The 24654-nt window shown below is 27.8% G+C and overlaps 6 protein-coding genes across 6 annotated transcripts; 3 read left to right on the top strand and 3 right to left on the bottom strand.

Annotated features, from left to right (window-relative positions):
- Positions 1–237: 237 nt before the first annotated feature.
- On the top strand, positions 238–1432 carry Phum_PHUM415010 (uncharacterized protein; the record flags this gene model as incomplete). Its single annotated transcript, XM_002428964.1, has 4 exons — positions 238–397; positions 452–597; positions 679–854; positions 937–1432. 4 exons carry the CDS (start codon positions 238–240, stop codon positions 1430–1432), a joined length of 978 nt encoding a protein of 325 aa, XP_002429009.1.
- A 333-nt stretch (positions 1433–1765) lies between these two features.
- Positions 1766–5143, bottom strand: Phum_PHUM415020 (uncharacterized protein; the record flags this gene model as incomplete). Its single annotated transcript, XM_002428965.1, has 10 exons — positions 1766–2013; positions 2100–2362; positions 2529–2756; positions 2836–3005; positions 3098–3361; positions 3436–3624; positions 3940–4274; positions 4353–4518; positions 4585–4990; positions 5094–5143. The coding sequence occupies 10 exons, from the start codon at positions 5141–5143 to the stop codon at positions 1766–1768; spliced, it is 2319 nt and encodes a 772-aa protein (XP_002429010.1).
- A 346-nt stretch (positions 5144–5489) lies between these two features.
- Phum_PHUM415030 (uncharacterized protein) lies at positions 5490–7628 on the top strand (the record flags this gene model as incomplete). Its single annotated transcript, XM_002428966.1, has 8 exons — positions 5490–5707; positions 5787–5869; positions 5978–6101; positions 6179–6317; positions 6551–6827; positions 6906–7116; positions 7203–7509; positions 7584–7628. The coding sequence occupies 8 exons, from the start codon at positions 5490–5492 to the stop codon at positions 7626–7628; spliced, it is 1404 nt and encodes a 467-aa protein (XP_002429011.1).
- Positions 7629–8811: 1183 nt separating this feature from the next.
- Positions 8812–11829, bottom strand: Phum_PHUM415040 (uncharacterized protein; the record flags this gene model as incomplete). Its single annotated transcript, XM_002428967.1, has 11 exons — positions 8812–8932; positions 9054–9088; positions 9168–9349; positions 9415–9597; positions 9670–9777; positions 9968–10147; positions 10240–10356; positions 10463–10568; positions 10655–10957; positions 11027–11287; positions 11710–11829. The coding sequence occupies 11 exons, from the start codon at positions 11827–11829 to the stop codon at positions 8812–8814; spliced, it is 1716 nt and encodes a 571-aa protein (XP_002429012.1).
- Positions 11830–12967: 1138 nt separating this feature from the next.
- On the top strand, positions 12968–18443 carry Phum_PHUM415050 (histone-lysine N-methyltransferase, setb1, putative; the record flags this gene model as incomplete). Its single annotated transcript, XM_002428968.1, has 11 exons — positions 12968–13004; positions 13156–13412; positions 13619–13730; positions 13827–14104; positions 14189–14338; positions 14415–14632; positions 14700–14899; positions 14984–15206; positions 15279–15617; positions 16932–17127; positions 17220–18443. The coding sequence occupies 11 exons, from the start codon at positions 12968–12970 to the stop codon at positions 18441–18443; spliced, it is 3234 nt and encodes a 1077-aa protein (XP_002429013.1).
- A 538-nt stretch (positions 18444–18981) lies between these two features.
- Positions 18982–24647, bottom strand: Phum_PHUM415060 (uncharacterized protein; the record flags this gene model as incomplete). The annotated part of the gene is made up of 17 exons (XM_002428969.1): positions 18982–19152; positions 19234–19339; positions 19414–19609; positions 19697–19880; positions 19966–20121; positions 20193–20377; positions 20471–20586; positions 20685–20873; positions 20966–21134; positions 21216–21325; positions 21490–21703; positions 21820–22065; positions 22153–22296; positions 22379–23380; positions 23483–23598; positions 23670–23784; positions 23870–24647. 17 exons carry the CDS (start codon positions 24645–24647, stop codon positions 18982–18984), a joined length of 4197 nt encoding a protein of 1398 aa, XP_002429014.1.
- Between the last annotated feature and the right edge of the window lie 7 nt (positions 24648–24654).

A 24654-nucleotide genomic window follows, 5' to 3' on the forward strand; every position in this document is an offset into this window, starting at 1 on the left:
TGTTTTAAGCGCTCACTTTTAAAATAATTATGCATAAAAATATTCTTATTTTCGTAATTTAAATTAATAAAAATCGTTTTACTAAAGATACATTAATTCAAGGTTTTAAACGCCTTTATATTGTTACTAATTATTTTATAATTAATTTGTCTTTGCATTATGCTTTGACATGATAGCTTCAATTTTTTAAACATATAATTAAGGTTTATCGTATTAATAATAATAATAATAAAAAAAATGGTATCGAACGAAGTAAAACTTAAAACAAAATTAGAAAAACATGCCAACGATAATGTAAAAAGATGTCAAGCTATAAATGAAAAAATTAAAACTAAATTGAGTCAAGCACAAATTATCAAACAAGCATTATCGACTGGGAATTTACATAAAAATTCAAGTAAAAAAATTGTTTTTGGTGATTCTGAAAGTGATTTTGATATTAATAATAAAGTTAATAATATCAATAATGTAAATAATGGTAAATTAAAAAGTTCTAACGAAAATAATAATCAATCTTTATTTGATGGCTCGAGTAGTGATGATGAAAATATTGAGATTAAAGAGAAACCTCAATTTGCTGGAAAACAAGGTTTTAAGGTATTGTTTTGTTGTTTATCAGGTATGATTTTGTAATAATAATTTATATGTAGCTTAATAATTTATTTTAATTTATTTCAGCTTTTACAACTTCAAAGCACATATGGGAATGATGAAAGATTTAAAGTAGATGAAAAATTTTTGGATGTCGAAGAAGAAAATGAAGAAAACTATAATATTGATGATGTCAAAAATCAAGAAACTAATGATTCAGGTTCACCATTGAAAGCAGAAAATGCCAACAAATCTAAAAAAAGGTTAGAATTTATATATTAAGATGAATAAAACAAAATATTCTATTTAAAATTTAATCAAATAAATTAATTTTTATCACTTTAGAAAATTTGAAATGATTCGATATGATTCATCGATTCAAGATCATGAAAAATATGAAATCAAAGATTCCGTTTCGAATAATGAGATACCAGTGAAAAAGAAAAAGAAAAAAAAAACAAATGAAGATATTAAAAAAGAAGTTAAACCTAAAATAGTTGAAGTTTCAAAAGAAAAGTTTTTCACAGTATCAAAAGACATAACTAAATCTTTTAAGGAAAATAAAGAAAGTGCTGCTGGATCTTTTAGTTTATTGCAAACTTACGGTGAAACCCGTGAAGAAAATTTGGATTGTGCAAGCGATGAAAAAATGGATGAAGAAAAATTTACAGAGACAAATAATAAATTAGAGCCTCATAAACAAGAAAAACAAGAAGAAAGTGCTAATGTTCCTGCTATTGCACAAGGAATTTGGAAGGAATCATTTTTTTTCAGTGTCGATGATCCTAGACTTAAAGGTAAATTTTTTTTTAAATTTATAAAATATGGAGTAAAAGTATAAATTTCTACAAAATCATTTTAATTCCATCTTTTTTTTTTTTAGAGGGTTTTGAATTTATAAATAAAAAAAATTCAGATGAAGCAATGGCAGTATCTGAAAATTATGATACAAATCGTAAAACATTAAGAGAAATTATTAGATTAAGAAATAAGAAAAATTTAAAAAAGAAAAATCCATTCAAACATAAAATCGGAGGAATGTCTAAAAAACAAATGGCAAATATGAAATTAAAAAAAAATTCAAATAATTTTCGTAATAAAATATTTTCAAAGGTAAAAATTTAATAAATTAAAAAATTATCATACAAAATAAAATATTTATTGCGTGAATAAATTAAAAAATATTTTCATCACTGTTTTCAGGGGAATCCCGGTCGAAAGTTTTAATTTTTCTCGTAAACCATTCTGGAGTTTGTCGTCCTTTTGTAGGAATCGTCGAACTTTTTTTCAATCCCGTCGTTACTTTGCTACTTTTCGACGAACGAGGACTTAAAACTTCAGAAAATGTTTCTCCGGTCAAAATGGTTGAATCTTTTTGTAATTTACTTTTAATTACAAGTTCGAGATCCGATCCGTCAATTCCTAAAAGTAAGTTTTTTTTTTTTAAATTTTTTTACCGTTATTTTTTTTTTTTTAAAGTAAAGCAATAATTATTATTGTATTTTTACCCTTTTCCATCATTTTTCTCGTTACGGGTAAAGGTCTGGAAAATTTAATCGGAGCCAAATCGTAAAGATCGAGAGCTAAATGAGGAGCACAATTTTCCACGAGCATTTTCATTTTATCCTGTTTCATTTGAAGTTTTGTCTTTTTTATATTCATATTATTAACGGGTGCGTTTATCGGATCGATGGTTAAACTTTGAATTTTTTTAATCGCTTTCGAATTCGCCATATTTAACGTTGACGAAGAGCTCGATGATTTATTAGTACTAAAAAAAAAGAAAAATCGATGGGTTTTTACTTTTAATAAATACAAAACAAAAAATTTAAAAACAAATAAAAAATGTTTTTGTTTATTTTTATTTTTTCAAATTTTTTACATAAAATAACTTTATTAAAATTTTCGGAAATTTTTTTTTGTTAAGTTTAAATTACATCTCGTCTTCACTTTCTGGAGGAGTTTTTGTAAATGAATCTGCTACTTTCCACGGAGACGGTATGGAAGCGTAAAGTTCTCTCGATGGTGGAGGCAAAACTTTGTATTTTTTAAGTAATGGCGGAACGTTATATTCGGACGATGTGATTTTAAATGGATTTAATTGAAGCAAAGCGATCATGTTACAACAACTTATGACGATACTATTTCTATTCCATTCTTCGTCTCTGTAATATTAATATTATTATTATTATTATTATTTTTTAACGTTATAAGAAGAAAGGGAGGTGGTAAATTTAAATTTACTTTGATTCGAAATTTCTTGACGATAACCACGTTTCAATATCCTCGGTTACCGAATCAATTTTCGATGTGTCACTTCTGGAATCGTGCGAAATTAAATCTTCAAAAATATTTAGGGTTGTTGGACCTGGATATATTGATCGAGTGCCAAATTCTAATTTATTCGTATCAGGCTTTTTAATAAATAAATAAATAAATATATATATTTTAATTCGGGATTTAAAAAAAAAAAATTTATAAATTTTAGTTCTTTTTTTTTGTATACCTTAAAGGTCGAAAATTTTAATTGTAAACTCATTTGACAATAATAATCATTCAAATTCCAAATTTTAACTATTCCCTTTTCCGACAAACTTATTATTGCTGATAAATGTTTTAAAATTTTCACGTCGATTATTTTTGATTTGTGTCCATAAAGTGAAATTATCGGTTGCTTCGTAACAACTTCATTCCAAACTCTTACCAATCCATCATTACTTCCCGTCACGATGATATGAAGGGATTTGTCAAAATGAAAACATGATATTCCCTTTACGCGAGGAAAACTTTATTTATTTAAATAAAAGTAACGTCTTGTAATAACAATTTTGATTTTAAACTAACCCTTTGTACGCTAAATACATAAGGATGTCTTCTTTTTTCTGTGTGACGTAATATCATTGTATTTATTGTATCGCTACTACATGTTAGTATTGTTTTATTTTCCGGGATGTAAGATATTTGATTAATCATTTCGTTATGTACGTTTTTCTGGATTCTAAACGAAACGTATTCGGGTTGTTCTTTCAATTCCTGAAATATTAAAATTTGGATTTTTTTTTTGGAAAAAAATTCATTACATTTAATTAATTAATAGGGATACGTTAATTATTAAAAACTGAATAATCAAGAGAAAAATTATTACCGTAGATTTTACTATTAATAATACATCAAATTTTTCAATGGAACTTTTAGTTTAACAACGGACACAAAATATTTTTTTTAAAACTTTGTAATCTACCCTTGATAATAACTAGTGTAAAAGGAAAAAAAGAAAAGAAAGTAATCATTTATCTATACGTTAATATCAATGAATAAATTTTAATTTATTTTATTAAATAAATTTACCGTCCAAAGAAATTTATCCAATTTTCCAGGATCTTTTTTTTTAAAAAGACTTTTTTTAGGTTGATGAAATTCAATTATTGTTACGTCACCTTGATCATCACCGATGAATAAAAAACTTGGTTTATTAAAATCATTACTCGTAGCGTAATCGAGACATAAGGGAATGTTATTCAAACCGATAATAAGTGATAAAGGTACGTGTATTAAACCTGTACCATCGTATAAATGAAGGCTTCTATCTGATGCAGAAAAAAAAATTGAATATGTATCAGGTACAAAAACGGCATCGGTTATCCATGTTGTACCTGATCTGTTCGAAGGATTTTCATTTCCTCCTAGAAAACGAAGAAGAATTTTTTTTTTTTATAAATAAATTTTTTACATGTTGCAAAAGTAAAACTTTTTTTACTGACTTGAGTAAGGTTGAGGTGTGATCGTATCAGGTTTGAAATTTATTACGTATGAATCTAATAAATTAAATTTTCCATCGTAAACTCCAACTTTTCCAAATTTAGAAATAATTGCATAACAAAATGTTGCTTTGGTTTGAAGTGAAACAATTTTAACAATGAATTCTCTCTGCAAATGTACATAAATATACATTTTATGATATGTTAAATAAACTTTTTATGATTTATGAATTACCTTACAATGTGGAATATCATGTATTTCTACATCAGAATTAATTGGTTCCCAATTTTCATTTTTTCTTTCAACATTTTCTTCTATTTTTTTTATGAAAACATCTAAAACGTTATCCCATCTTATAAAATTTTCGCCATTTACAGTTAGTTTATCAAATAATTTAGATGCTGCCAATGATATCATTGGATTTTGACATATTTTTTCCATAATGTCGATAAATTCTATTTTATTTAAAGTTAAACAATGATCAAATTTGTCTGCATTTACACAATCGCTTTGTTTAATTTTATTCCTTTCTATAAAATAATTTTTAAGTTTTTCAATATCATCAATTTCCATTTTGTGTAGTATATCAAAGTCAAGCAGTAAATCCATTTCATCTTGATTATCTTGATCCAAAATTATACTGTTAAATTTCAATTTGAATTTAAATTGTTTTTCGTTGTTAATTTCAATTGAAAAATTTCAAAATTTAATTAAATACTTGCCTACATAAATTTTCACTAGACTCCGAAGAAGTAAGTATAGTTTGATCAGATTTTAAATTTAAATGTGACATTTTAACTTTTATTATATAATATATATAAAGTTATATAATATTTAATATATATTAAAATATATAATTGTATATTTTGTAATAAATGTGAGTTTTGTTTAATATCGATCAAACACAATTTGTTGCTAGTACGAGAAAATAAAGCTACGCCGTTACTTAAGTAAATAAAGTTCTTCTGTCTCGCGCCCAAAATTTCCCGCCAAATTATTCGTTTTCGCAAGGCGGTGACAAAACGTATTAAAATAAATTAGTAACGATATAAACAACAAGGGGGAAAACTCTCTCAATCGAAAGAGATTTATTTAATTTTATTTTAAATTCACCTTCATGGCGAAAAAAGAAATAAAAAATGGAATCGAGTCCTACAATGTCAACAGGAAAACCAAACGGTAAACGTGTAGAATATGTCGAAACTTTTGAAAGAAATTTTATAACTCAAGCAAGAGCCATTAATGAATTTTTATTAAAACCTTCACATCTTGAAAATCTTACGAAGTACGTACGTCGATCACCATTCGAATCAGATTTTTCAATAGTTGTTTTTAGAAGAAAAGATGTGGAATTAAAGTGAGGAAATTAAAAAATAAAAAAGATTATTTGTAATAATAATAGATTAATATAAAAAACTTTTTTTTTCCTGCTTCAGAGCAATCGAAGTTTGGGGAAATTTGGAAAATTTAGAAAAAGAAAAAAAAACTCTTATTAGTAAAAAGCAAGTAGTGCTTCAAGGTAATTTAATAATTGTTTTTTTTTTTTTTTAATTATTATTATTATTATCTTTTCTTTCTTTTTTTTTTTTATTGTTCCTTGTGAAATTAAACGTTAATTGTTGTATAGATAATTATGAATTGAGAAAAACATTAAGAGATGCAAGGAGGAATAAAAGTGGAGAAAAACAAAATGAAAGATTAAAAAAAAAAAAAAATAATGAAGTTTGTATGGTTATAATGGCATTTTCAATGTAAGTTTTCTAAAAATAATTTGAGTTTTATTTGATGATTGTTAAATGCGCCGCCATTTTCTTTTCTTTTTTTTTAGCGATTTATTAAATCTAACTTTCAAACTTATTTTATTCCTGTTTATTCATTCGGATTCAATATTGGCTGAGACAATTCATTCTGCTGCCGATTGCCTTAATCAAGGCATTTTATTTATTGGCCTTTCACAAAGAAAACAAGTAACTAAAATTACATGACGAATTGGAAAAGTGAATTTAAATAAAATGATTGATTCTCTGAAGAGAGTGACAGTAGTAAGAAAAATGTCTCATTACATTCAACGTTTCAATCAAAATCAAATGGAAATAAATAACAATATACATATAAATATTTTAAGAACGTTAATGATAGTTTTTCTCCACTTTAAAACGATTCGATTTAAAATTTTTTTCAATTTTTTTTTTGTTAACAGAAAGCAACGATGAATCATCCCTATGGATATTCCAATTTGATGTATGTTGTCTCTCTGATATCTGGCGTTGGAATATTTTGTTTAGGAGCTGCCGTTTCTATTTACAGCGGTATACTAACATTAATTAAAGAAAATGAATTACTAAATTTCAGAGAAATTTTTTGGGCGTTTCTAGTATTGTTATTTAGTGCTACTACGGAGGGAATATGTTTCATATGTTCGGTCGTTGCCACGTATCGAGATGCTAAGAGTAACAATTATGATTTTTTTTATTACGGTTGGTTTCCCCCCACCCCACTTCCCCATTTTCCCTCCCCCCTCATAATATTTAAATAACTTTCATATCATTATTTAGTATTTAAGGGTGTCGAACCCGGTCTTACATTAATTTTAATGGAAGATTTAATAGCAACCATAGGAAACATAATTGCGGGTGTCATGCTTTATATAACCTGGACGTCACTTAATTCCGTTCCAGACGCCTTAGGATCAATTGTAATTGGTATACTATTAGGGGTTGTTGCTATATTTTTAATAATTACAAATTCTGCTGCACTAGTCGGACGGTAAATTTCATCCCTATTTTTTATGACATCCAATCAAATATGACATCTTATGACATTCTTTTTTTTTTTTTTTTTTCTTTCGACAGTTCAATAAAAGCAGAAAAATTACAAGATATAAATAACGTCATCGAATCCGACATCATGGTGAGAGGAGTTTACGACGTTAAGGGTATAGATTTAGGAAATAGTTTGGTTCGTTATAAAGCTGAAATTGATTTTGATGGAGCCGAACTTACTAGATTATATTTAGATCGTATTAATTTAAATAAATTGTTGGAAGATGTGGGAAAAATTAAAAATATTGATGATTTAGAAACGTTTATGGTGACGCACGGAGAAGGGATTGTTGATTTATTGGGAGGAGAAATTGATAGAATTGAATTTAATATAAGGGTTTGTTTATTATCGGAAAAACATTTTTTGTTGCCAATTTATTATTTTTCATAATTTTTTTTTAAATTTTTTAGAACATTTTCCCAGAAGTTAGACACGTGGATTTGGAAATACTTTGAAAGTTTTTTAAAATTTTAATTTACTCTAGGAGTAAAAGGTATTAACTAATAACTTTTTATATCGAAATTAGTAAAAAAATAATTAATAAAAAGTAAAAAGGATTTATTGTTTCACAGTTGTTGGAATTTTGGAATTAAGTTACATAAATGAGCTTTAACGAATAACATTAAGGGCAACAGTAAAAGAAAAACGACGAGTTATTAATTATTTAATAATTATTATAGGAATAGATGATAAACAAATAGATTACATAACATTATATTCATTTTTTTTAAAAAAATGCGTTTTTGATTTTTTTTAACCGGAACAACCGTGCAAATTATTAAAGAAAGTTTAACATAAAATTTAATAATTATAACCTTTTTAAAAAAGGGTTGAAAAAAATTCAATTACGATTAATTTCCATTTTATAAAAATTTTATTTCGTAAAAAAATTTAATACAATTACTATAAAAACGATTAGAAAAAAAAAGCATCGATCGAATTTAATTAAACGATTCGTTTTTTTATTTTAAATAAAAAAAAATTAACGTACTAATACAATAAATATCACAATACAATTTTTATGATTATTTATTCGGTATAATTTTAATTCTTTCGGATCGTTGTACAATAATTAAAAAATATTAATAATAATAATAATTAATTCTTACGCACTAACCCTTCCTCTTAAATTAATATTTAAATAAATTATTATTGATTGAATTCTTACGATTAACAAAATACCCAATAAACTTAAATTAAAAAAAAAACCAATAAAATTATTAAATATTGTAAAAAAAAAAATATTTATTAATATTATGATTTAAACGATCGATTAAAAAAAAAACAAAAATTACTTTAATAGGTCACGTGATACAATATCAATAATTAAATAAGAACGAGATTAAATTTATAAAATGAAATTAATATCATACATCACATAAAATACTTTTTATTTTTAGTCATTTTAAAATGAATTTTAAATAAAATTTTGTTTGTTTAATGTAACTTCGATTTACATTTAGTTAAAAAAAAAAATTTTTTTAATACTAATAATGAGTATAATTTTTACTTCTAACAATATTACAAACTACTTTCGATCACAAAAAAATTATTTATTTTTTAACTATTAAATAGTTTCGTGTAAAAAGTATTCTAGAAAAATCTACGATTAGTATAAAAAAATGTAATTAAATATGACTAGCCGATTATGGAATTCCCTGTTAAATGTTTATGACAAACATCTCGTCCTGAGTAAACCGTGTTTTTACATCGTCGACCCGAACGACACACAGCCGAACAATATGATCTTGGCGAACCGCTAAAAAAATATTCAAAACGAACGTAAATAAAATTAAAATAAATTATTTTTAAATAAATATTTAATTTACCTTCCAGTAGAAGCTGGAGATGGACTGGAATGTAAAAATTCTCTTTTCGACTGAAGCCATTCGCTTACTCTACTATGAACAGATTGCTGAAAGTTATTGTAATAATAAGTAGTAACCACGTGACACAATTTTCTTTTTTTTTTTTTAATTATAATAATTTGATACCTGATATCCATCTTCTTGATATGGAGTAAATTCTCTCCAGTCGTTAAAATTTTCTCTTCTTTTTTCCAACGAAAAACTATGAATTATGTTATCGTCTTCGGGAAATTTCGATTTAAATTCAGAAACGTTTTTTGATTTTTTACCAAACCATCCAAAGAGAAAAGAAAGTAATTGATTGAGTCCTGAAAAATCAAAATTTAAATTAATTTGTTGTTATTTTAGTTACAATTTTTTAAATTTTACTTACTGTGAGTTATCCGGGAGTTATAGGGAATTCGTTGAGAAAATGTAGTTTTACGAACGTTTTCAACATTTTCCTCATATTTATTATAATCATCACATAAATAATCGGTTTCATTGTTTAATAATTTCTGATCATTTCTTTTTCTTCTTATAAAATAGTTGTAGGTTTGATGAAATAAAGCAATTGCTAAAAAAAGTTTGTTGTTTATAATTATTTGGATAAAATTTTTTTTTTTAACAATTGTCGTCAGTTACTTACCAATAACTGATGATGCTAAAAGAATTGTCATTTGAGAAAAATTTAAAGCCCTTTCAGGACCGTGGTCATAAGAAACGAATAAGTTTAATGGAACAATTATTGACAATACTGCCCTCGAAGTCGTAGAAAAATTTAAAAATGATGCGAATAACATTCCCAGGAGTAGATAAGCGATGTGAAAAGTTATGCTAATCAATCTTTCAATATGATTCCCTTAATAATTAAATAAAATGAGTTTTTAGTTTTTTTTAATGTAATAATAAATAAAAATGTTTTTGAATTTGTTATGCATTTTTACCTGTATAATCGAGATAATCTTGAATCCAGTATAATTTATCATCTACTTCATTTTTGGTCATATTAAAAACTTTTAAAAGATAATATACAGTTTCATTGATTTTTTCTAAATTATATAAAGTTGTCTTATAATTTTCAGAAGCGATATCATGTTGTCCTAAAAGTTTTTCTACACTTTTATCTAAAATGTAAAATTAAAATATAATTGAAACATAGAGATAATAAAATGGAGAAAATATTTTTTTAAATCATATTGAAAAGTACAAAACTAACCGATTTGTTTAAAAATTGTAGAAGCTTGGTGTTGTAATGTTTGAATGTCATGGAGAAGTTTTTCATGATTATTAGTTCTTTCTTCCGATTGGATACCTAACTGTTTGTTAGCTTCATCTAATGATAAAAAAATACTTATCTTAAATTTAATCATTAAAAACAAATAATTATCTACTCTTATTGATTTTCAACTAAGACTAATAATAACAGCATAACATTTTACCTAATTTTTCTTTTATGGTTTGGGTCATTTTAACAAGTTCTTTATTACCAGCTGCGATCAAAGCTTTTTCATTTGTTAATTGTTCTAAATTCATCGTAACAAAATCCTAAATAAAACAAATTAGACAAACATTTTAAATTTAAAATTAATAATTAATTAATGTTTACAATTATTTATTTATTATTAACTTACATGAACAGTTTTTTGAGATTTTTTAAAATTTTCCTGTTGTTCCATTAACTTTTGATGACCTTGTTCAACGGAACCTATAGTACTTAATGTCAAACTTTCTAATTTTTCTTGTCCTTCCATGAGGCTGGTCATTTTTTCAATTTGATTATGAGCAGTGGCCATTAATTTATTAATTGTCATTTCAGATAAAATTTGAAAATGAGCTCGTCTTGCTGCCAAACAAACAGCTCTGGCTCTGTTATTCATTAAATGATAAGCATTCCACATTGTAGCATCCATGTTTTTGGTACAATCTTTTAAACTCTGTATTGAAATAATAAAATAATATAGTAGAGGCTTTTAATCAAATATAATAATTTTGTAAAGTTTTACCATTGATTCATCACAAGGGAAAATCCTTCTTCCATCTACTTCTGATTGACAATTCAGCAAATTGACACTCATTTTTGCCAATTCTTCTTCATTCATTGAAGAACAAGATGTCTTAATTTGAAGTATAATTTTATGCTGGCATACATCAAGAGAAGAGGTTTTTAATAAATCTGTATATTTGGAAGCTTCTTCTAAAAATTTTTCATCAATTGTTTTATGCTCATATGGAATGGTGGCAAAAGGCAATTTAATTTCTTGATTCTGTTTGAAACAAAAAACTTATCTTTAATTTCAGTAGTCAAAAAGATACTGATTTTTAATTCTATTGTTTGTTTTTTCTGCCTGAAGAAAGAATAATTGAATTAAGCATAAATTAAATGCATAAGTTAGAAAGAACTAGTAGGTAATTTTTAAGTACTTGGAAGAAAATTTAAATTGTATATCAATTTATTTTTATAAAAGGATGGGATTTTTATTTGGAGAAAATTTAAAAAAAAACTTGATAATTGTAGAATAAATAAAGTTATTTTTAAAATTATAATTTAAAATAGTAAAAAGAAGTGGTGTAATTTTTAAAATTAAGAAATTGGAGTCAAAAAACGAATACTCCAAACAAAGCTTAACGTATTTGATGACACCTGCACAATTTTTTATTTGGAATAATTTTAAAAATGAAAGCTTACCTTATCATTTTCTAACCAAAACCAATTAAAAATGAATGCGTTTGTCACTTTCAGGTAATTAAGACAATTAAAAATAAGGCAAAATAATACATATTTAAAAAACTTGTGTTGCATTAACATTTTTGATTTAAATTTTTAACAGTTTTTTAATTCGGTTAGTCAAATTTCAAAGGAAAAATGTTTTTTTACTCTATGGCTTTCAAAAACGTTAAGGGATAGGTTTAATTTTATGCTAAAAATATATTTGAAAAAATGTTTTTAAAAGCTTTCAATTAATAAAACCGTAAATTTTAATATAAAAATATTTAAATTAAATAATTTTTTTCTGAAAAGTTGTTCACGTACCATACTTTTAATGAAATCGTTAATTTTTTATTTATTTTTTATTTTTAATTGATTTCTTTTATCAGAATTTAGTGTTTACCTATGTACATACGAAATTTTTAATTAATGCAAAAATTATTTTAATGTTAAAATTTATTTATGAAAGCATTTATTATTACAGATAGTTAATGTCCATTTAAAAAATCTTAAAAATATGATAAATAATAAGTACGAAGAATACAACTCTCAACAGGTTAATAATGTTGAATTTAATTAATGTAGAAAAAGTTTTTAGTCTTTATAATAAAATGTGGGAAAACACGATCATTATTTAATATCGTCTTATAATAATATTATAAAAATTCTTTATTATCGAACTCGTTTACAATTTTAATAAATTTCATATTACAGACTTATTTTACGTAATAGAGTAATTTTTTATTACTGATATTTAAAATGAAAAAATATTTTTTAAGTAATTTTTTGTGAAATGTAAATTTATATCATTAAATAAGTTAAATGGCATTAAAAGTTTTAAGTAACATTATATGTTAAAATCATTATTAGGTAAAAATAATGATTAAGTAACTTTTATTTTACTAGTTGTAATATTATTAACGAATGAAATTTTTTTCAATTGTAAGACCAGTTATTACACATTCGTTTTACAATTAAAAAGAATGGAATGCTTAAATAAACTTTTCCTTTAATGTATTATTTAATTTTTTCAAAGGGTTTAATTTAGTTTGAAATGAAAATTTAAAACAATTTAATTAAATATGGTAGGTAAAGTATTATCATATATTTTAAATTTTAAATTTGATTCAATAGTTTTTTTTTTGTAAACAAGGTAAAATTAAGCATAATTAGTTGCTTGACTGAAAACCAGGAAAAATAGTATTGCACATAGTTTTTTAAATAAATAATCAAAAAAATGGAATCAACTGTAATACAAGAAAGAAAAGAATCAAGTTTACTAATTGATAACCAGGTACACTTTTCGTTACTTGAAATCAAAAGCCGAAAATTATGTTAATAATTTTTTTGAATATTTCGAATTTATCATTTAAAAATTTTATTATAATTTTCAGGTTCAATGTGTAAATTTACATTGTCAATCAGGTATCAATTTAGGTGAAGCTCCAGTATTTGTTCTTACTTATTTTAATGTACCTAGAAAAAAAAATGTTTTACAAAAAGTTTGTGATGAATGTTTTGAGACTGCTCTTAAACATCAAGAAAAAATGTGTCATTTATTAAAAAATAATTTTTCACTTTTTGAAGCTGAGTTTCCTAAACAAAAAGATGATGTAGTCGTTATGGATTCAGTGGAAGAAATAGCAGAAGAAAAAATTCTTCCTGATTCAGTAGTATCAGTGGTATGTTTATTATAATTTTTTAAAAAATTCCATAAACATTAATATTTTAAGCATTTTTCAATTTATTTTTTTGTTATTTTCACAGTTTTAAAATTATCTAAATTTTCCTATTTAAATTTGATCTTAAATCAGAATGTTAAAACCTTTTATCTCTTTTTCGATTTCTTTTAATTAATAAGTTTTTGTTGTTTAATAAAATTTTTTAGGTAGAAGAACACTTGGAAGAATTACTTAAAGATGCTCTAAACAAATATGATATTGACTTTCAAATTGAAAGCGGCCAAAAAATCCTCACCAAAAAAATCGAAGAACTTGAAGGTGTTGTAATTTGAATTAATTTTAAAATTACTTTTAAAAAAATTTTTTAAAGTAATTAAGCGATTAATTGTAATAAAAATTTTTTTAAACTTTTAGCATCCAGGAAAATATTAAATGATGAGTTATTGTCTATTGAAAATCAAGTAAAGGAATCAAGGTCAGCAATTTACAAAGCATTTTCTCCACAAATTAAGGAATTGCAACCCTTAAATTTAAATGATAGTATTAATCAATCATATGGTAAAAAATTAAGAAAGTCAATGGCCGATGCGTTAAATAAAATTTTACCGTATAATTCTGCACCAAACGTTCCTATATCGGTAAACGCAGAACCTGAAAATTTTGAATCTCATGAAGTTGTAACTTTACGAGAGGTACATTTTTTCCACATGCAAATATACTTAAATAAACATCACAATTAAAAAAATATTAACGAGAGTTTAAAATTCTATTTATAGGTAGAAGTTCCCAAAGTAAAACTTCCGCCCATTGGTGCATTAAATTATCCATCGGTTAATGTTGGAACTTTGGTTTATGTTATAAAAGACACCGTTTTTGGAGTGTGGGTGAAAGCTAAAGTTGTTGAAGTCTTGAAGCGAGAAAATGATGTAAGAAATTTGGCAGAATAAATTTTAAACATATTAAGTCTTGGATTAACATTGTTTAATTAATTTTTATTTAAAGGGAGTAAGCAATTTTCGCGTTCAGTTTGAATCTTCTCATCAGGGAATAGGTCAAAAAATTGTATCGGGAAAGGAAATAGCTTACAGAAAACCATCTTCAGTTCGTTATCCGGTCGGAACGAGGATAGTGGCATTATTTCACAATTCGAAAGCTCCCTCAAAAAGTGCTTTTTATGCTGGAATTATTGCCGAACCTCCAAAAATTCTTAATATGTTCAGGTAAGTATTATGTTGTTTTTGTACATTTTGATTTAAACTATTAAAAGTAAATCTATTTTTATTGCAGATATTTAGTGTTTTTCGATGATGGCTACGCTCAATATGTTACACACCATAAAATTATGTTAGTATGCGAATGTTCTAAATTTGTATACGAAGATTTTCATTCAGACAGTAGGGATTTCATTAAAAGTTATCTGGATCAGTACCCGGAAAGGCCAATGGTTAAATTGCAGAAAGGACAATTGGTTAAAACCGAATGGAATGGTAATTATTTAGTATTACTCATCTGCTCTTGAAATCACGTGACTCACGTAAATATGATGTCAAATGTCACGTCTTTGTTTTTAGGAAAATGGTGGATGGCACGAGTGCTAGTTGTCGACGGTTCTTTAGCCAAGATGCATTTCGAAGCAGATAATAGAACAGAATGGATATATCGCGGTTCAACTCGATTAGGTCCTTTATTTCAGGAATTGGTAGCTGCGGAAGCTCGGAAAGAGCAAGGTGCTCTTTCGAGGCATCGAGGTTTAGGAATCGCTTCTTTGAAAAAAGTAAAGTCTAATTTTACAAAGTATTTCCACGTGGAACATTACAATATGGGAATTCTATGCGGAATTTTGAATTTGTAATTATTATTTTAGAGAAACATGCCCTACGTTGAATACAGCGTTGATCAAGATGATAAACTACCTCAGTCTTCGAGTTTAAGTAAAAACGTTGCGAGAAAAAGTTCAGTTTCCAAATTGAATCATCAAAATGATAACGCTTGTGAAAAACCGGTTGATCGGTTTCGTTTTAATGAAAAAAAAGAGATTAATACTAAAGGTTACATAAGGACAATGGCTCTTCCAAGAAGAATATGCGGTCAAATATTTGTTCCGCATCAATGTGGGCCATCTTGCGTTGATTGGACAAATTTTTCACCTGCCGTGTGTAAAAACATCAGTCCATTGGCTATCCCACTTTTATACGGATATGAAAGGTTTTAATTTTTTTTTTTTACTTTTGTTCTTTATTTTTTCAAAAAAAAAAAAAAGTATTGGGTTGGCCAGTGAGTAACTGCGGAGATTCCACCAACAGATAGTTTGTTCATGTTTTTGAGTACGTTTACGTTTATGTACAAACATGAACTTTTGATATCTTATTATTTGGTTCCTTCTGTAACAGTCGGTACCAAAATTTCTTTAAACTCTTAAATATTGCGCGAGCAAAAGACATTTAAACATGGGGAGCCAAAGCGAGCGAGTATTTCCTCCACATTTTCTTTTTGAAAGAGTGGTAATGCTTCACAAGCCAATAAAAAGTTGTGGGCCGTGTAGGGGATGAAACCTTAATAGAACGGCAGTGTCAAAACTGGTTTGGGAAATTCCGTTCTGGAGATTTTCCTTTGAAAAATGAGGAGCACTCCGGGCGTCCATTGGAGGTCAAGGATGAGCAAATAAAGGCCCTCATTGATTATGATCGGCATAGTTTGACAAGGGACATTGTAAAGAAACTAGATGTGTCACATACGTGCGTGGAAAACCGTATGCGGCGTCTTAGGTGCCAAAAGAAGCTTGATGCGTTACTTTGTGGAACGTTAGTTAACGAGGCGACTTGGTCTTTGCGATATGCTTCTTAAACGCAATGCGAATGGCCCTTTTTTGAAAGAATGGTCATCGGAGAAGAAAAGTGGGTTGTCTATGACAATGGTGGGATTACAAAGGCATAGTCTACTTTGAGCTGCTGCTGCCACGAAATCAGACCATAAATTCAGAGGTTTACATTCGACAATTGACAAATTTAAATGATACCATCCAAGAAAAACGACCGGAGCTAGCCAATAGCAAAGGAATTGTCTTTCATTACCATAATGCCAGGCCCTCCCCATCTTTAGCCGCTGGACAAAAACTACTGGAGCTAGGCTGGAATGTTTTGCTGCACCCTCCATATAGTCCCAAACTAGCTCCAAATAATTATCATTTTTTCCGATCCCTAAAAAATTTTTCGAACGGACAAAAATTCCAAATGAGGTCAAAACTGCATTGGACCAGTTTTTTGCTCCTAAAACTAAAGAGTTTTATGAAACATGGGAAAATGATACTACCCGAAAAATGTCAAAAGGTCATTAGTAGTAATGGACATAATATAATAGACATAATTAATAAATCGTTGTTAGTTACCTGAAAAAATTCGTAATTACCTTTTTGCCAACCCAATACTTGTTAAGAAGTACTTATATCTATGCATTTTAACTGAAGAATTTCAAGTCAAGGTCATTCTGTATAATTTATTAGCATAAATGGTTTTTTTTTAGGCAAATCACCCGTTGCAGAAGTAGAAAATCAGTTTCTTATCGCGGTCCATGTGGTAGAAGGATGAGAAACATAATAGAAATGCATCGATATTTAAGAATAACAAAATCAATGATGGGTTTAGATTACTTTGATTTTGATCCAAGAGTTCATGTGTTGGACGAATTTCATCTTGAACCCAGCATGTATTGCACTCACGTCAAAGTAAGCTTTACCTTTTTTTTTTTTTTTTTTTTTTCCTAAAGTAGGATTTTCCCTAAATTTGGTTAATGTTTTATAATATCTTTTAGGATATATCTTACGGTCATGAAAATGTACCCGTGTCTTGCGTGAACGAAATAAATCACAGTTGGCCATCATTTATGGATTATTCAACATCAAGAATTCCTCAAGAAGGTGTTAATATTTGTTACGATGAAGAATTTTTAGTTTGTTGTAGTTGCGTTGACGATTGTTTGGACAAAGAAAAGTGTGAATGTTGGCAATTAACTTTAGAAGGTGCAAAATATGCATTTAAAGATCAAATCGATTCGAAAATAGGATACCAACACAAAAGACTTCTTGAACCATTGACCACTGGAATCTATGAATGCAATCAAAGATGCAAATGCGGACCGACTTGTTTGAATCGAGTTGCTCAACATCCGTTACAATTGAACCTTCAAGTTTTTAAAACATTAAAAAAAGGTTGGGGTTTAAGAACTTTGAACGATATACCTCAGGGTGGTTTTATTTGCATTTACGCCGGACGTTTGCACACCGAGCAAAGCGCAAATGACGACGGAAGGATGTACGGTGATGAATACCTCGCCGAATTAGATTACATTGAAGTTGTCGAAAGGTACAAGGAAGGCTACGAAAGTGAAGTCATCGAACCCGATTTCGAAAATGATGATGAAGATGAAAAACAAAATTGTACGATGGACGCTGATAGGAGCTACGATGAACAAGATGAAAGTTTGATGAATAACGACGATATAGATTACGTACCTGAAGGTTTGAGTAGAATCCCAGACACGGAAAACATAGTCAATACTCGAGGACGAAATAAAAAAATTACGTCGGAAGAAAAATCGGAAAGTGAGGGAGAAAAAGAAAAAGAAGACGCGGATAACGATAGAGATTCAGAAAACGTGGAGGATGACGATGATGAAATCAGTAAAAAACCTTCAAAATTTACTGCTGCCGTACCTGTGACCGAAGATCAACCCAAATACAGATCGGTGAGAGAAATGTTTGGTGATGGCGCAGATGATTGTTACATCATGGATGCTAAATCAAGCGGAAACATCGGAAGATATTTAAATCATTCCTGTCAGCCGAACGTGTTCGTTCAAAACGTTTTCGTCGACACTCACGACGTCAGATTTCCATGGGTTGCTTTCTTTGCACTTTCCTACATAAAAGCTGGAACCGAATTAACCTGGGATTATAATTACGACGTTGGAAGCGTACCTGGAAAAGTTCTCTACTGTTACTGCAACAGTGCCGAATGCAGGGGAAGATTATTATAATTAAATAATTTCATTTGTTTTTTTTTTTTTTTTAATGATTACGTCATCATTGTAAACGTATGAAATAATAATGATAATTTTTTTAAATGTGAAAAATTTATTAATAAATAAAAAAGTTAAATTAAAAAGTCTACTAATTATTTATTTATTAAAATTAAATTATTACATATACATATATAAAAATAAATAAATTTAATCGATTATTATTATTATTACATTAAAAATTCATATTAATGATTGTGTATACACCACATAAGTTAAAACTTGTAAAAAAAATTATTATTACGTAAATATCGTAAAAAAAAAATTTTTTTTAAATTATTCTAACGTTTCGAGCCAATCATTTATTTTATTATGAAAATTTGTCGATTGAACCGAACGCACCGTATTATTTAAAATGTCATTTTTGAGTTTCGCCATTTCACTTTCGCTTTCGTCAGAATTCTCCAAAATGCTAAAACAAAAACAAAAAAAATTATTAAACCGTAAATTAAAAAATAAACATAAAAACCGGAACATGGAAAAAATTTCTTTGTACTTACATCGTGGAAGGTACATTACTCTCCGCGATGCTGCATATCGTTACAAAATCCGTTATTGTTTCATCTTCGTCCAACACAATTGTAGGCTCTATAACTTCTGATGATCTTTCAATCACGACAGCGGCTTCGAGAACTCTTAAACTTTTTAAAAATTGATAACCAAACGACTGAAACCGGAAAAACAAATTAAAATAATAGAAAAAACTTTTTGGCCGCCATCATTTTTTCTTTGAACTCATTCATCTCACCTGAGAATCTTCGAAATTTTTTAAATTTATTTCTTTTTCGTTTTCGAAAGGCGAAGCTAACATTTTAGTATGTTCGTTTGCTGCAACTTTTCCACTTTTTATCAACCTAAATTTAAAAAATTGACTTTAGACAACCGCTAAAAAAAAGAAAACCAATTTGTCAAGTATAAAAATCCTAACCTTCTCATTCTTAACCTGCTCACTTCATCTCCCATGACCACGAGAAGTGTTGCTATTTTGCACATGTCCTTATCCGACAACAATTGACGAATGTCTTCATTTTTTAATTTTTGCGATATTTGAACTGTTACTTTCGCATCCGGATGAAGGACGTAGCTGGTGGGTGTTACCGAAAGTTTATGACCCAAAGAAATCACTTTAACGAAAAAAAAAAAAGAAAAAATTATTTTTGAGCTCTCTTCTCCCTCCCCCTACCCCCCGTTTCAACCGTAGCGTAAATTACTTTCTGAACTTGTTTTTATCAATATGAAACCAGGAATTCTTCCCGTGTTTTTAAATTCTAAATTTCTATTGAAAAATTGTGCGTTTGATGAATTTTGCAAAACGATCATTTTCGCTCCGTTTAAATCCGATTTTATGTTGTTGATGAACAAATTCGGGGATCCACCCATTCCGTTTAATAAAATCTTCAATCAAAAAAAGTTTATTAATAATGATGATATTACGACGCGCCATAATTAAAATTTTCTTTTTTTTTTATTTTTTTTTTACCACTTTTTTTCCGCTTATTTGATTTGTTTGTATTAATAATCCGTTGTGATGTGGTCCTGTGAAATCCGGACGAAAAGATATTGTTAATAAATACGGAATGTTGGGTTTTAAAACTTTTAACATTTTTCTTACTTTTTCTCCATTTTCATTAATTAACTGTGTAACAAAAAAAAAAAAAAATTAAATAAAATCGTATTTATAAAAAAATAATAATAATAATAAATTACCTTAAATGATTCTGAATCGTTTTTAAATGATATCCGAGCTTTACAGGTTATATCGGATGCATTTTTCAAATAAAACGTTTGCCTTATTTCATTATCGAGGGGAACCGATAACCAACTTAACGATTGCATTGTCGTGAGTAATTTTATGGGTACCGATTCGGTATTTGAAAATGATTTCGTTAATTCTGTAAAAAAATTCAAATTTAACATCAATTTTTCTATTTTTTTTTGGAGCAATTTCCGGTTATTGTTAAAGTTTTTCTGATATGTTATCATACCGCTACAATTTGACAAACCGGATATCGATCTGCTTATCACGCTGGGACTGACTAGACCGATTAATTCAACTTCGTAATGTACTCGACCGTTGGGTTTTAATGTAAAAATCAATAATCTGAAATGATAAATTAAAATTTTTTTTATTTATTTGCAACGAGACAGACGACCATTGACAATAAAAAAAAAAAAAAAAAAAAAAAATTTTTTTTTCACCTTTTTATCGAATTTTCTTTCATTTTCGAATTAAATGTTATGCTCACGGCCGATTCTTCTCCTGCGGGTAAATAAAATGATTTCGGTACAATAAAAATCCCATCGTTTTCTTCTTTTTTACTTTCTTCGTTTTGAACTTTTATCGAAAAAGTGATGGGTAATTGTCCGACATTTTTCAAAGGAAACAACCTGAAAATTATTTAGTCGTTAAAAAAACGACTTCCGCAACTCAAAAAAAATTCTACAGTGAAATTAAATTTTTTTTTTTAAACCTCGTTAACGATTTTCCTCTTTCCGATAATTTGAAAACAAATGGCGAACATGATGAAAACATGAAAAATTTTGGTGAACTCACGGAACCTTTTATCGGTATCGTTTCTAATATTCCATCGGATTCCGTATCCGTTCCCAATCTTATTATTAAATTTCCTTTAAAATCTATTTTTTTATCTTAAACAAAAAAAAATCGTTAATTATAAACAGCCAAAAAAAAGGAAAAAAAGTTCATTTTGGAACAACCGAAACCCTCACCTTTACTGTTCAAATGAACGTTCGGTTGAAAAACGACAACAAAATCCAAATGTTGTTTTTCTCCTTTTTTAAAAAAAAAACTAAATTTTTGATTCGTCACTTCTTGTACGCTTTTATTTTTTGAAGAAGAATTTACAGTAAATTTTAAAAAAAATTGAGGATTTTCCACATCGTCCTTTTTATTAAAAAATAAATAAAAAATCTCATTAATAAATAAATACAGAAGAAAATTTATAAATTTTTCCTTCAAGTCACCTCTTCAATGTAAATTAACAAAGGTAATTCGGATATTCCATCAAAAGTTATTTGAATGGTTCTTTGATCGAAACATTGATCGGCAATATGTCCGAAATTAATCATATCCTTAGGGATGATGTTCAAACTGTTTACCGGATTGACATTATTCACTCTTAATTCTAAATCCCTCGTTTGAATGCTTTTCCCGAAAAATTGTTTAAATGAAAAAGTCAATAGAAAATCAGTTTTTGCTGGAATGCACGGAGTGAAAGAAATCTAAAAAATAAAAAAAAGAAAATTTAATAAATTTAATGATAAATTTGAAATTTACAAATTGAATTCAATTTTACTTGGATTGACTGTTTACTCCCTGGAGGTATGACGGTGTCTTTCATCGACAGAAAAGCAAAATCGCAAGTGTTCCATACGCCATTTTTTTTCGCTCCTTGAAATTTATGACCGTTGGATCCGAACAATGTGACAGAATTAATTGAAACGAATAGCCAATTTTTAGAAGTGTTCATTAAAGGAACAAATATTTCTTTTTTCACTTCCACAAACGCGTATATTTTTTTCTTGTAGCCCATCTGATTAGGAAATTTTACCCACGAATCTACAAAAAAAATTAGCATGAGCTCAAATTATGTTTCTGTAAAATAATGTTACTCGAATTTGTTTAAAATAGAATAAAATAATTTACTAGGTTCAGAAAAAAGCGAGGCTTCGGACTTTTCCAAACTAGAAATGACGGAATTCTCTTCGGTAAGTGGCGCGGAATATGCGGATAACAACTCTGGAAATTGATCTCGAATCAATGGAGTTAAAGCTGAACAATCAACGCTTCCTGGAACAGAGAGAGTTAAAACTAAAATTGCAGTTTGATTTTCTTCACATAAAGTTTTTTTTTTTGTATAAAAATAAGAAACCTTTTGGAAAACCGGCCAACTTTTGAACGACCGAAAGCAATACGGGTTCTTCAGATCTTACAATACAAACTCCATCTTCTTTCATTTCTTCTATTCTTTTGGATAAAATTGTTAGGTCTCCGGCCACAATGGTACCTTCGATTGCATCATTATCGTTCACAATAATTGTACTATTTTTCCTGTTTGATTCCGAACTCGAAATTGAATTTAAACTAATCGTTAAAGTTTTTTCATTATCATCAACATCTTCGCTTTTAAAGCCGGGAGTAGGTTGTATGAAGCTGACTTTCGGGGCTTCCCAGTCATTTTCTTGCATTTTAACTTCATTGCATGCGGTTTGAAATTTGTCATCTTGCGATTTCAAATGTCTCATTTTCGGAGTGGAAGCGTCAAAACCTTTTTTTCCTTTTAAGCTTTTTATTTTTTCATGTCTCAAAATGGAAATACTTTGATCAGCATTTAAATCACTTCGTAAATGAATCGGTCTGCTATTATCGAAATTACTATTCAGAGACTGTGATGATTTAGACGTATCAAGAAGAGCATTAAAATTTTTCGGTTCTTTTTTTGAATTGCTATTAAATTCGTCATTTAACGACGATTTACAATCTTCATTTTTTTTTTGATTTTTTGAACTTTTCGGAGTTTCGTTATTTTCATGAAATTGTTTGGTTAAGGGTTTATTATTGTTTTCTTTCTCCGCGATATTTTTTGTTCCGTAGGTTTTGATTAACTTTTCATAAATTTGGGTGCCCGTTAATCCAGGTTCCATTTCCGCTATAATGTTTTGAATAAACAAGGTACTGTTACTGGCATTTGAATCGCTTGAAATCCTGTTGGCTTTAAAACTTTCCGATGCTGTTTTTGTGTCATAAGTTGAGAAGCATCTACGTGGCATAATTTTATCTGATTTTTTTATATTTGAACCAAGTATTTTCGACTCGGGATTAACAGAATTCTGAGTTTCATCTACAGATGTTAAAAGAAACTGTTTATATTTATCTAAAAACAAATAAATACCATTTCTTTTGTGAGGTTTATTTTAAAATTCATAATAAAATATTTCATATGTAAATAATTTTAAAGAAATTTGATTTCTACTACCACTAATTTTTGATGAACCCAGCAAGGAACTAATTCTATCAGATCTTTTATTAAAAAACTCCCCAATTGATAACTTATTGATTTCCTCTTCTTTACTGTTTAATTCTCCAAAAGGCCTAAAAAATTAAATTAAGTAAATGTAATTAAGTCAATGATTTTTTGTAGGCATAATTTTGATAATTTTTACCAATGAGAAGCATCTGCTATTCCTGAAAATTGGGATATGTTACTATTATGAAGTAAGGCAGAATTTTCAAGCTTAAATTGTCTTTCATCTTCCTCTAATCTATTGATTTGATCTTCTGCAAAAATTTAGGTTATAGGAATAAGCATAAATAAAAGCACTTTAATTAAATTAAATTAAAATATAAATTGAAGTTTGACTACCTGTAGTTTGACTTTCGAACGTCCAATTAGAATTTATGCTGCACTTATTAAAATCATTTATAAGACTATTTAGTTTTTTTTTATACTGTGATTGTCTGATTTTATCTGCATTTGATGCAGTTTCATAAGAATCATTGTTTTTGTTTTGATTTGTCATTAAAAAATCATTTGTGTTAAATGAATTTAATTCATCATTAAAACATCTAGGAGTATCGGGGCTAAAATTCGGATTAAACCATTTTTTTTCTAAATCTTTATTTAATGGTTTGTCAGTATTTAGTTTATGTGAAACATCAACTAAAACATGACTGTTTCTAGTGGTTTCAAAATTTGTTGTTTCATTTGTGACATCATTATTTTGATTAAAAACTTTCATTAACGCTTTTTGAGCCAAGGCTCTTTGCTTATCGAGTAAACTTTTTGGATCGAGAGACAGCTTTGAAGATACTTCTGAATGTTTACTGCTCCCATTTTTCTTACTACTGTCAGGTTTTTCTAAAAGAGGATATGAATTTCTCAAAAGTTTTAAATCATCAGGCTCTGGTTCATCAAATTCACCAAAAAGAGAAATATTGTCTAAGTCTATCACTCCTATTGAAGAATCACTATCGGTTTCAGAGTATTTGTTTAAAAAAGCTTTAGCGGAGTTCCTACATCTTTTTTTAAAATAAACGCTTACAGGATCATCCACATCATTTTCTTTATTTTCCGATGTAAAATCACTGGGTTCAGGAATACAGATTTGATTGTCCGGAAAATCAAAAACATTACTTTCCATAATTAAA

The sequence above is a fragment of the Pediculus humanus genome, genomic scaffold (genome assembly GCF_000006295.1).
Source record: "Pediculus humanus corporis 1103172108183 genomic scaffold, whole genome shotgun sequence".
Taxonomy (NCBI): domain Eukaryota; kingdom Metazoa; phylum Arthropoda; class Insecta; order Psocodea; family Pediculidae; genus Pediculus; species Pediculus humanus.